At 36.7% G+C, this 12542-nt stretch overlaps 1 protein-coding gene across 3 annotated transcripts in view; it reads right to left on the bottom strand.

Annotated features, from left to right (window-relative positions):
* The window catches only part of ASCC3 (activating signal cointegrator 1 complex subunit 3), a 252669-nt gene that overhangs the window by 203993 nt on the left and 36134 nt on the right, over positions 1-12542 (bottom strand). For all 3 annotated transcript variants that reach the window (XM_010403548.4, XM_039568654.1, XM_039568655.1), the window contains exons 5-8: positions 6837-6957; positions 3834-4041; positions 2968-3109; positions 2265-2390 (exon numbers count right to left, since the gene is read on the bottom strand). In XM_010403548.4, the coding sequence (XP_010401850.2) occupies positions 2265-2390; positions 2968-3109; positions 3834-4041; positions 6837-6957 (597 nt within the window). The remainder of the gene's footprint in view (positions 1-2264; positions 2391-2967; positions 3110-3833; positions 4042-6836; positions 6958-12542) is intronic.

Genomic DNA, 12542 nt, shown 5'->3' with positions numbered 1-12542 from the left:
AGCTCAATATATAATACTTAAAAACCCAGCAACAATAAATGGCTTGGTTGCTTTGTGCTTGTTTTCCCTGTGGATTATGGGTTGCATGTATATTGACTTGTTAAACAGGCTGAGTACCTTTATGTCTAGACTAACTCAATGTCTTACATCAAAACCCTACCACTAATGGCACTTCATAGCAGTCAACAGTAGCAGAACTGTAAGCTTCCTCATGATGCCTTTAGAAGTTCCTAGTTATGAAATATCTACAGTTATATTTACTGCCATCTCTAGTCCTTGCCCACCTACTCAAATTTTAGATAATCCTGCAAACATACCCATATAGAGATACAATAGAGCCATTCTGTGAGCACCTATACCTGCTAGGGAAACACCCGAAAATCATTATATTTCTGCTTTTGCTTACACTAGTTAACCAAAAATAAAATATATTGACAGAAAATCTTCATGCTCTCTAAACTGACTCCAGTTAATTGGCAAAAATTTGAAACACCAACCAAGGTGTTTCTGAGCTTAGAGATTTAAAACAGCCATGCAGAGGAAACAAAAAAAAAAAAAAGAAAATTTGCCCTAACCAAGATATTTACATCTTGACTAGGTATGTCTGAACTTACGCTTGGCAATTCCAGCCTCTTTTAGCTCATTGATAAAAAAGTTCTATTCAACAGATTTTGAATCTATGAGTCTCATTAGTGGAACCAGGAAGCTGCCAAGTCCTGAAGCTGGACAAACTTCATAAATTTGTCGTCTTTTGTTGCAAATCGATACTACACTTGGGGGCAGGAATTACATACGTGTTCAAACAATCAAAATTGTATTTGTTGTTGACACTTCTATTTGATCCCATGTAAGAAGAATCATATCAAAGAGTTAAGTTCTGAAGAAAATTGTTTCTATTTCAAAATTTCACTGTAAAACTGAAAAGCAGACCTCTTTATACACAGTCTACAAAGGAGAATTACTTATTAAAATTGTATAGCTGATGCATTTGTTAACATTTATTTTAACAGTATATGTGCAAAAATCTGCAAACTATTCATTTTAGATAGGTCTTTTTCTGTCTGAACCATATTTTTTCTGAAACTGCTTACTGCCTATTGAAATATTGGTACTTCTTGCAAAAAATTTACAGATTAATAGGTAGTATTTAGCTTAGGAAAAAGATATTTTATTGCAAAAAAAGCTGTCATGCTGAATATTGTCATATAAAATGACAATAACTGCAGTAGCTGTATTTTTCTATCTGGTTAAGCTGTCAGTCAATTCATAAACACAACATTAGATACTGTCACCTAAGCAGAAAAGAATAGATTCCGATTCTAAAATTAAACTGTCTTCTGTTTCGAAAGAGTTAAATCTTTACGTAAGACAATCTTTACTCAGAATCCCAATAAACTGCTCTGCATGTATTCTCATTTCCTGCTTTCCCAGAGATAAAAAGGTGGAAAACATTTATCCATATTATATGCTGCAGAGCTAAGACACATAAAACCTTCTTCATACATACACAGAGCTTGCTTTTTATGTCTCTGTTCAAATCTATATCAAATCTTCCATTTTTCAATAGATTTGAGATATACAGTGAGGAGTAAAAAGGTACCTGTGATGGAGTACTGCAAGTTCTACACTGTAAATAACTAACAAGAAATTTAGTTTCCTTACCTTAGCTTTTCCACCCTTTTAAGTCAGTAAAAATTGAAATGTTAACATTTGTTTTACCTGCATTTTTCCTCTTTGCTCTTTACTTCCTATCACCAAAGCACATTTTGAGATGACTTTGCACCCCATAGAGTCTACAACACCATATTCAACACCACTGAACTGCATCAGATGTAAGCCTAGTGCAGAACAATGCTGTGCAGTCAGAAGCCAACCTGTACAGGTCAAGGTACAGAAGCTCAGGCTCACTTTTTCCTGTGATCTTCAGAAGAGAACAGAATGGCTGTAATACTTTCATTTCATTCTAGTGATTCAGATCACAGCTCAAAACCATAAATAACTGAAAACGTAATGCCAAAGGAATTGAGAACTGCAACTCATGAACAAGTAGTTCAGATTAGGAATTCCTTGAATCCAAGTCAACATGAAAGGGATTGTATTACTGAACTATGTTCCCCAATAAATATTCTCCAAATTAGTAGTGAAGAAATTAACTGGCTGCATTTACCTATCACATATCACTGGAAAAACTGGCAGTATTTACAGTTAAATTTTGGTAATAAAAAGTAAAAACTAATTTAATAACTTCGAAATGGTATACTCACCTCATCTAAGTCTTCAATATAAACAATTTTCTCTTCAATACCAATAGGCATTGGTTCACTATGGGGGATCTTCACCTCTTCATACATTTTATTGTTTTCTCTCTGAACTGACTCTGGTAAGAACACCTAAAAAAGTATTACAGGAAAATTAATTGAAAGTATGAAAACAGAAAGTGTCATTATGTATAACTTACTTTAAACAATGCTTTATCACTTTCCTTCAAAAAATGAGTCCCAACCAAAAGCAAATCTCACTCATTCATTTTACAGATAGTACTGAACCCCCCAAACAGAAAATAATCAGTAACCCCCCAAACAGAAAACAATCAGTTTTACTACTCAGAAAATAGTCCCAAAACCCCAAAAAACATAACTCTGTTTTATTACATTTCAGAATCCATTAGGTCTAGAATTTCATAAAGATTTCATTTTGTTAAAAGTCAATTCAAAAGTATCCAAAAGACAGAAAAGTAGTATTTTAAGAATTTAAGTGACCCTAGAAATAAAAGCAAATACATTAGTTGAGAATAAGATTATTTCTTCCAGAGTCAAAATAAAAATAGAATATATCAAAGAGTTTGAAACACCCTGCTTCATACGTTGGATTCTGAGAAGGAGGAGACAAAGGAAACAAAGGGAACCCTGCTGCACATTACTCATTGGGAAAGATGTACTGTTCAAGAAGGGTCATGCACCAACATACCTTTGCACCCCCAATGAATGCCGATGTTTTCATAGCTTCAGCTCGGGAATCATAGACATGTGGATAATGAATTTTTTCGAAGCTCATCTCTCTTTGTCTACCTAGGACTGGCATACTTCGAGCATTCAGAAGTGCTAGTTCTCTGTGAGCAGAAAAAATGCAGTAATTCTGCCCATTTCAGGCTTCCATCACAAACACTGAGCATGGTATATTAAAGTCACAGCAAGAGTTGTAGAAGTCAGAGAAAAAATTTTAGTGTTATTCTCTGGCACCAGTTAGGCCAAATCCTTAAAATACACTGTTCAGATAAAATTCAGAGGCACAATCCAGTAAGTGCAAGGCTTTCCTAAAAGCAGTTTTGACTCTTTTTAAGTAATACAGAAACATGATTTCACAGTTAGGTACCAGTCTCACTATATTTTTCTCAATACAAAATACAACAGCTTATTTGCTCCTTATCCTCTCCCTCCTCTACTCCTCCCACTACCTTCTAGCTGACAACTTGGAAAATAGTACCCATTAATCTTGAGAGAAAAAAAGAAAGATACTTCTGATGGATTTAGTACAGACTTCATAAATCCTAAGCAAGTAGTGAGCGTAAAGGAACTAAGAAAGATAGCCTACCCCACTAATCTGCAATTCCAGCCCACGTAGATGAGATCAAGAAGATTCTCATTAAGCAAATCACTGCTTTCTTTCCTGAAAATCAGGTTTTCATATTTAAAAAAATTCTACGCTTGTAATAAAACGTGACTTGAAGTCAGAATCACCTAATCACCAAAGCAAACTAAAAGAAAATAAACTGTTATGATATATTGAAGTAGCAATTACAACAGAAGCATTTCTCAACTTTTGGGATTTATTACCTTTGCATCCGCAGCTCTTTGGGATCAAAGCACATTTGTCCTTCTCCAGAAACTTCTCCATCTTCCCCAGCTTGTTTTTCTTTTCTGGCATTTCGTTTTTCCTCCCGACGATATTGTTTCATTAACAACTTTTCTTGTTCAGACTGAATTGTGACTTGACAACCATAATTTGGCTTAGCATTTTCTCCTATAAACTTCTTGCACTGTTCTGCAATATGATAACAGGCATGCATCTCCGTAAGTACTGTACTCCATCTTTTTTCCCCAGTTTCATTCTTTGGGGTTTTGATGTTTAGTTGGGGTTTTGATGTTTAGTTGGGGTTTCATGCTCGTTTTGGGGGTTTTGTGTGTGTGTGTGTGAGTGTATTGTGTGTTTAAAAATAGTTGAGCTTTATGTAGACTGTGCAGCATTAGGCCTCAAGACCTCTAAAAGTACCACCAGGTCATGTCCCAAAGGTAAGCCATTTCAAATAAAAACAACTTCATTCCAAAGCAAGGGGATGGACCAGCAGCAAAAGGAAGAGCATTTTTTCTTTTCTGTATTTATGATAACTTCATCTACAGTGGAAATGCTACTTAGCCTCTTATCGCTGCTCTTAGACACATGCACCGATAAGCAGGATGGCATGAAAACAGATTAAACAGGGTGATTTTTTTTTAAACAGCCTCTTCACAGAACAATTAGTGTGTATATGCTAGATAACATGATTGTATTGAAAGCATACTCACAATGCAATTTCCCTGAACAAGTGAGAAAATCTATCCTACTCTATACAGTCACAAGGTCTCCTTCCTTTTATGTCGATAAGCAGCAGGATTACCAAGAAGAATCAGAACCACAGAACAATTACAGTAAACAATAAATCTAGGGGAGCAGGGAACCCAAAAAAGCCCAGTTACATTCACCTTTCTGAGATCAGTACTGGCCAGAACCAAAGATGCAACCAAGTCTTTTGGTTAACACATACAGGCTGGGAGAGATTTATTTTGTTTTCATTTTAACAATATTGGTGGTTTTAAATGTCATTTTTCAAAATTCTGCAAACAGATTATTAGTTTATATAGGCTTGACTGAATATTAAATACTTAACTCAGTTATGTTTCATATGTACTTCTGCAGCCAAACTCTTGAAGCGAAAGACTTGAAAACCTTTTTTCATCAAATAAACCCACTTGACTGACATTTTGAACAATTTGTGCTGCTTAGTTTTCACCTGCAGCAACAGTGAAACTCCTACATCTCACAGCATGCATACTGGATAAGGCAACAATAACCTGTTAAATAGCATTGAAAAAATTCTAATAAACTGTCAAAATGTCCACATTAATACCATCATGTCTGCAGCTTTAACTCTCTCTCTCTCGCATTAAAAGAGGACAATAATGGATGCAATTTCCTGACTAAATTTAATTCAGACTGAACACACCAGGGCAAAGAAATGTTACTTGATTTGTCCGATAAGCACAACAATCACCTTTACTGCCACAGAAGGAAATTACATAAGAAATAGTCAAATAATACAGCATGGTATAAAAATGCAGTACATGTACAGTTACTTGACTTGTGCTTATTTTTTAAAGGCACAAATTACTCACAGTTGACTACATTTCTGACAGAAATCTTTCCCTTCCCCAAATGAAATTTTGGTAAGATAAGACTTCAATCCCCATAAAAAATACCATTTTGATCAATTAAAAAAAAAAAAAAAAAACCTTATTAAAATTAATAGACTGAACTCAGGACAGAGCACCTTCAATCTCAGAGAAGATACCCTGAATATCACTGACTTTTTTACCACAGAGAAAGGGTTCTCTCATCAGTGAAAAAAAGCATAAAATCAGTTATGCTTTTCTATTGTCTGAAAAACATAACATTGAAAATATTACTGTGATAGGTTTTACTCATGGCATAATGAAAAAGCTTCCAAAATACTATTTCTGCTAAGTGAACCGAAAATACTCCTGTAACTAAAATCTGTACATAGGAGAAAAATATAATAATTCCATTTCTATTGAATGTATTTTTAATTTTTTATTATTTGATTACCTAAGAAGAGAAAACTATCAGGACACAAAGCCTTGTCTAGCAAGACATTCCTCTTTGAAATCACAAACAGGTAAAACTAACAGTTGCTCTGATGAATTTAGACTAACCATTAGCACAGCAAGAGATGAATTTCTAAACACTTGCTTATATAACATTTCATTGAAGACAAACATTAAAGAGGGATCATTTACATTCTAAAATTATTGAGAAGATACATAAGTCCACCATTTCTAGCTCTATTCACATTTTTCTAACTCCATTTGCAGTGAATGTGCAATGGGCTGCATGCTGCTATGTCCATGCAGGATTTATCCTAAGTCACACCGTATATGCAATCAGATTTATTTTTGTCAGAGAAGAAAGTAATAAGGCTTGTTTTACAACAGAAATATGTAAAACATATTTTAAAATAATTACTCAGTGCAGACAAATTAACTTATAAAAGCAAAAATCACAGTACAAAACCTGAATCTCTTTTTTCCCCTCTCACTTTTTCATGCTTAAGCTTGACTTTATTATTTTCAGGAGTGCTTATTACTGTGCTATTCTTCCCCAAGGCCTACATTAGATGATAGTAGAGAGTATTAGATATTAGAGAGTAGAGTATTAGATGAAGTAGAGAGGAAGCAGGAAAGCAAATGAGGAGTCATAGAAGATCAGATTATTGCCAGAGTAATCCATTAAAACAGGAAAAGTGCAACTATTAATACATTCAAAATCTGCATATGCCCATAGGCAGTTGAAAACTAAATAAATATATACAATCTGTATTTGTTTCTTCTGTATAATCAGACTACCATTTCTTTCTTTAAATCCAGAAATACATTCCCCCATTGTCTCCTGGGATTTTTTTTGCTTGCTTTTTAAATATACACGGACAATACTACAGCTGGAAATAGAGCTGTTAGGAAACTACTTTTTGTCTGATTTGGAAAAAAAATTTTGTAGTCACTTACCTTGCAGAGCCTGGAACCTGCTATCATTTGGACAAGTCGAAGATCTTCCCAGAATCAGAGATCTGTTCTGTAGGAGTTTCTCTATGAGTTCAAAACCTTCAGGGCCTAGCAGTTCAAATAACTACAAAGAAAATAAAATCATAAGACATTATCCAAAGGTACATAAATTTATAAATAGGACTGCAATATTTCCATCCTTGGTAACATCATTTCTGTTGACAATGACAAATATTTAACAAATTAATGAATTTCAACTCCTACTAATTCAACCCAAAGGGTATAATTTCTAATACCAGGCTCTCTACTACAAAAAATCTGTGAATTTTGTCTATTAAGTAACTCACTTTCTCTTGGAGATTCTTGTATAAAATTTAACTCTTCTCAAGACTAAACTTTACATGTTTTCATGGTTATTTATATATGCTCTAAATTTATTTCTCCATAATCTATGCAGATGAATCAAGAGAACCAATGCTTTCTCATGAAAGTCAGATATGTAGGAAGTTATTCCCTTTACAGTCAAAACGAGATGTAGCCTACTGCATTTTCACAGTCTCATCCTACAAAAAAAATTAAATAGCATAGATGTGCAGTGCAGCCGGCATATGAAGAAACAGTTAAGATGACACTGGTATTGACTTTAGACTATAGTACTTGTACATATAATCCTGCATGTAATTCCAACACATAATGTAAGTGATGTACACCAGAAGAGAATTCTGTACCAGTAAGTGATACTTTGGCCCAATGATTTTCTTACTCAAATGATTCTCTTGTAGCAGGTCAGATAAACACAGTTCCCTATTTAAAGTTCCATTTTCCACATAATGCTAGGTTTTAATGGAAAAAACCCACCCAAAACATTAAAAGCACTGTTGGGGTTTTTAGGAGTTCTCCTGGGGCTTTTTTTCTGTTAAAGGAATTTTCCCAGTATGTGGCGCTAGGGGGACAAATTGCTGGGTACTTCAGAAAAACAAAAGACCTAGCCACTGCGGTGGGATGCATCTGGCTACCCTTTTGTTTCAGCTAGGTGTGGGGACAGTCAGTCCCCGGCGTTTGGATGGAGAGGGAGGCTGCTTTCTTCCACTGCTTTTTTTCCTTCTGCCAGACTGGTCATACACATACAGATATATAATAGTAAAGAACTGTTATTCCTATTTCCCATATCTTTGCCTAAAAGCCCCTTGATTTCAAAATTATAATAACTCAGAGGGAAGGGGGGTCGCATTTGCCATTCCAAGGGAGGCTCCTGCCTTCCTTAGTAGACATCTGTCTTTCAAACCAAGACAAGCACTTTCACGCCTGTCTTATCTATAATTATTTTGTCAAAAATCAAAGCATTACAGTAAGCAGCAAGTTACTAAAAACCCATTCTTGATTTTTAATACTTCTCAAAACAATTTTTCTCAATTTTTTTCAATTTCCAAAAAGGAAAACAGGGCAGTTTCTCCTTAGTGCTTTTTGAATTTGCTGCTAATATTAGCCACATAACTTCAGAAATCAGGTAGGAATACAAGATGTAATGTACTTTGATGTGCTATTCTGTGAAAGAGTAAGGCTTTGGCACTGTAGGATTCAAGTATTTCTGTTCTAACTATAAAAGGAGAGAGAGGTCTCTCACTTTCCTGTACATAATTTGCCCACTCCTTAACAAAGAATCTTTCTGTGGCTCTCTATGACTACTGCCCTCTGGGAATACCTTGAAATAACTTTATGTTGCCTCTTCATACATTTGAAAAATTCTGAACCGTGCCAATGGCGTCAAATCAATGATCCCATTTTTTCAGGCCAATTTGTACTTCATAATACAAGCTGTCATTTAAAAATAAGGGAGGGGAAAAAAAAAAAAGGTGTTACTCCTGGACCTCAGGGGTTTCTAGGAAAGCATAAGGTTTGTGTAAATTAGTACAGTGATGGTGCAGTTTGAAAAGACCATGAACTAGCAGCCGAAATGTATAAAGTCTTGTATTTCTTTCATTAGAGTAACCATGATGGCAAACTGGAGAAGCATTCTCCAGAAAAAGTAAAATAAGAGAATACAGTAAATGTGGACAAATAAAAGATTCTCAAAATGAACAAACTACAAAAATATAGAGCAGGGAAACTGCTGGTTAGACATCAATTCTGCTGTCAGGGATCTCAAGCTATGATGGATTTCCCTTTATCCAGCCTTTGTTAGCACTGATCATTAGTTCTCCTATTTTGCATAGCTATTTACTGTCACTTTACAGCCACATTTTAACTAATATTATCGAAAGCCATAAGATGACCTTGTTTTTACATTTCAAAAGAAAGTGGCCATTTAGTACTGGTAAATTTGAGTAGGTATTTTCCAGGGGCAAATGCTTAAGGCAGGGAGGGAAAAATAATCACAAAAACAAAAAGAAAAGACATGTTTTTGAAATAGCTTAAATGTATAAAGAACTGAACACAAACTTGTCTTGACTTTGCTAATGATTTGTTGACTGGGGCATACCAGCAACACAGGGAAATTAAATTCTTTCAATTCAACCAGATCTGGGCTCAAACACTAATTTCTCATCAAGGCAGCAGATACAATGTAAGCACATTCAGACTTAGCATGCTGCTCCCCCCAAACCCCCAAACTCAAACTCACACCACCGCTCCATCACCATCAGAAGACAAATAACACACTAGCCCTAAAATATCCAGTGTAGATATCTATCTCTGTACAGGACTCCAAAACATCTCTCTCACTGGAAGTTGTTAAGAACAATCTAGAAAAGCATCAGTCAGAAAAGATGGGGTTTGCTGGGGAAATAGATAACATAGGTTTTTTTTTTTGAACGGGATAATATTTTTCCCCTCCTGTTTTCCCAATATATTCTGAAACAAAACCCATCTGTTTTAAAGCTACTTCACCCAGTTAGAACAGCAGAACCTCACAAAGAAGCAGCAATGTTACACAATGCATTCTACTTCATGGTCAGAGACCATGAAGCAAAAACTCCATCCCCAGGGAGCTGGGGGCTCAATGGAAGAGCACCCAGGTGAAATTGCACATCCTGCTCTCCAGACATCCTACCAGTCAGAGAGAGCCAAACCCATAAAATTCTACACACCAGACTCTGCAACACCTGTGTGGTGAAAGTCACTCCATTTTGCCTTTTTGATGAGTGGACAGATATTCATTTGCTACCAGCAGTTTGAGAACTGTCTAGGTCACCTAATTAATCTTGCTGCTGTCTGAATAGGAAGGAGGCTTTCAGGACATTTTAAATAGCTAGGACAGACTAAGCTCATTGCTCAAGAATGAGAGGGAAAAGCAAAAGACTATAGAAGACCAGAAGCAAGGACCTGTTCTTATTGACAAGATGTCTGCCATGCTCACCAGAAGCCTGCCATAGCTCATGGGTGGAAAACAACCACTGAGAGCTAAACCAAGACAAGTAGAAGAGAGATAGAGAGTAAGTTAAAGAGCAAGATCTGTCACCACCTACCATTGATGGTAGGAATAGTGACATTGCTAGAAAAATTTGCAAAGACCAGAAATAACTAAACTTGAGGCCTTGCAACACCAAAATATTATAATATTTCTTCATACTGTAGGAGTAATCCAATGCTTCCCTATTAAGGTATTAATAAATATCACAGAATGCTGCTATTTCAAAGTACAATTCTTTACCTCATCGTTTCTTGAGACTTATGAAAACACATCCATGCAGGAGGCTTATTAGTAACAAAATCAGAGTGGGATAATGAGAAGTAAAATAAGCCCTAAAAACACCTTCCTCCTACCCCTCCCTCCTTCCCAGCTCTCCCTTCTTCCCCAGTGGTGCAGGGAGACAGGGAATGGGGATTATGGTCAGTTCATCACCTGTGGCTTCTTCCACTGCTCAGGGAGAGGAGTCCTTCCCCTGCTGCACTATAGGGTCTCTCCAAGGGGAGACAGTTCTCCATGAACTTCTCCAAAGTGGGTCCATCCTACAGGTAACAGTCCCCCTCAAACTGCTGCAGCATGGGTCACTCTTCCGTGGGGTGCAGTCCTTCAAGGAGAGGCTGCTCTGGCCTGGGTTCCCCACAGGGTCACAAGTCCCACCAGGAAACCTGCTCCAGCATGGGCTTCTCTCTCCACGGGTCTGCAGGTCCCTGCCAGGAGTTTAACTGCATGATAACTTTTCATCTTCTTAAATATGTCATCACAGAAGCTTTACCACCATTTCTAACTGGCCAGGCCTTGATCAGCAGCACATCCATCTTTGGAGCTGCCAGGGATTGGCTCTGCCGGACATGGGAGAAGCTTCTAGGACTTTCTCACAGAAGCCACCCTTGTAGCACCCCCCGCTACGAAGACTTGGCCATGCAAACCCAATCCGTCAGGGTGGGTGCTAGCATTTCAGATTTGGTATGTTACTATATATTCTGGCCTGAAAAATCAACACCCAAGACCCTGAGAGCAGGCAAAGGAATCTGGTGAATGTTCACAGTTGACTTTCTATTAAGTTATAATGAGATAAATTAGACAGTGGTCAACAGATGGAGAGGCTGTGTGTCAATCAGCAGTTTCTTGAATCCCAGCCAAATTATCATGCTCCTTGAAGTCAGTAACAGATTGTGCCCAAAAGGCAACCCTGACTGCCTCCGATAAAAAGGTCCCACATGACTTCAGCTACTACTCCGTAACCATAAAAACATAGATGAGTGAGATATATGGTCACTCATACTTGTTTGAGTGATTTTTACATTTCATTTTATGTGCTTAATATCTGGAAGAAAGTGTACTGAGTAATCAGGGTAAGAACAAAAGGACAAGATGTGTCATATTGCATTAGAAAGGGTGAGGCAAGGTCCCCATGTAAATGATTTCTCCTGAATATATGCTAGCTCTATGGAAAAGGAAAGGAGGCAGACAAAAGTCTTAAATATAGACAGCAGTCTATCTGCTAGAGCAGTTACCAGAAAGAAGCTGAACCCCAATGAGACACATGACATAGCGAATTTTTTCAAGTAAGGCTCAGCTGTAAAAAAGTACATCTTTATGTTCAAGACTGGAACAAGATTTTACTCTGAATGTCAAATAGCTACTACTCTCTTTTCAATTCTATAAAGTGTAATTTACGAGGACCTTTGGAGGTTCTCAGATACAAGGCGTAGAAGTGTGAGTAATACCTTGACATCATAAACTATTGGCCATCACAAGGGCATTTTCTTGATTTCTACACCTTCCTTGAGGTAGGAAAGACCCCTATAAATCTCAGAAAATACTTTGTTTTACAAGTGCACACAAAAATAGACTATGAACAGTCCTTGTACCTTGCTTGAGTCTTAGTACTGTTCTACAGCAATAAATGAAACAGAAACCCAAATTCAGCCAACCAGTGGTTGTTCTCTGTATCTATTTACTTTCATAGCCTAACAGCTGGTCTTGGTTACAGAGTCCCACCTACACAATTAATTGCTATCCCTGCACTTTGTAGCTTGTCTGCAGATGATATTGCTTTACAAGGCACAGTTTTCAAACAGCTGTGGAAGAATCATCACCATAGCATGATCTCAAGTTTCTTCTGTCTAGTAGCTCTGAAGCAACTGAAATGATTGCTTCATTTAAAAAATTATAGTGTTAATAGAATATTTTCCTTGTCTGAATATAGTACCTAGAATACTGCTTTAAAAGATTCAGTAACAAAAACAAGGACATTGAAGATAGAGGGAGTTTTTTTTAATATGAAAAATTCATCACAAACT

The sequence above is a fragment of the Corvus cornix genome, chromosome 3 (genome assembly GCF_000738735.6).
Source record: "Corvus cornix cornix isolate S_Up_H32 chromosome 3, ASM73873v5, whole genome shotgun sequence".
NCBI lineage: Eukaryota > Metazoa > Chordata > Aves > Passeriformes > Corvidae > Corvus > Corvus cornix.
Note: the sequence above shows the minus strand (reverse complement) of the source record. Positions and strands in the feature narration are given on the sequence as shown.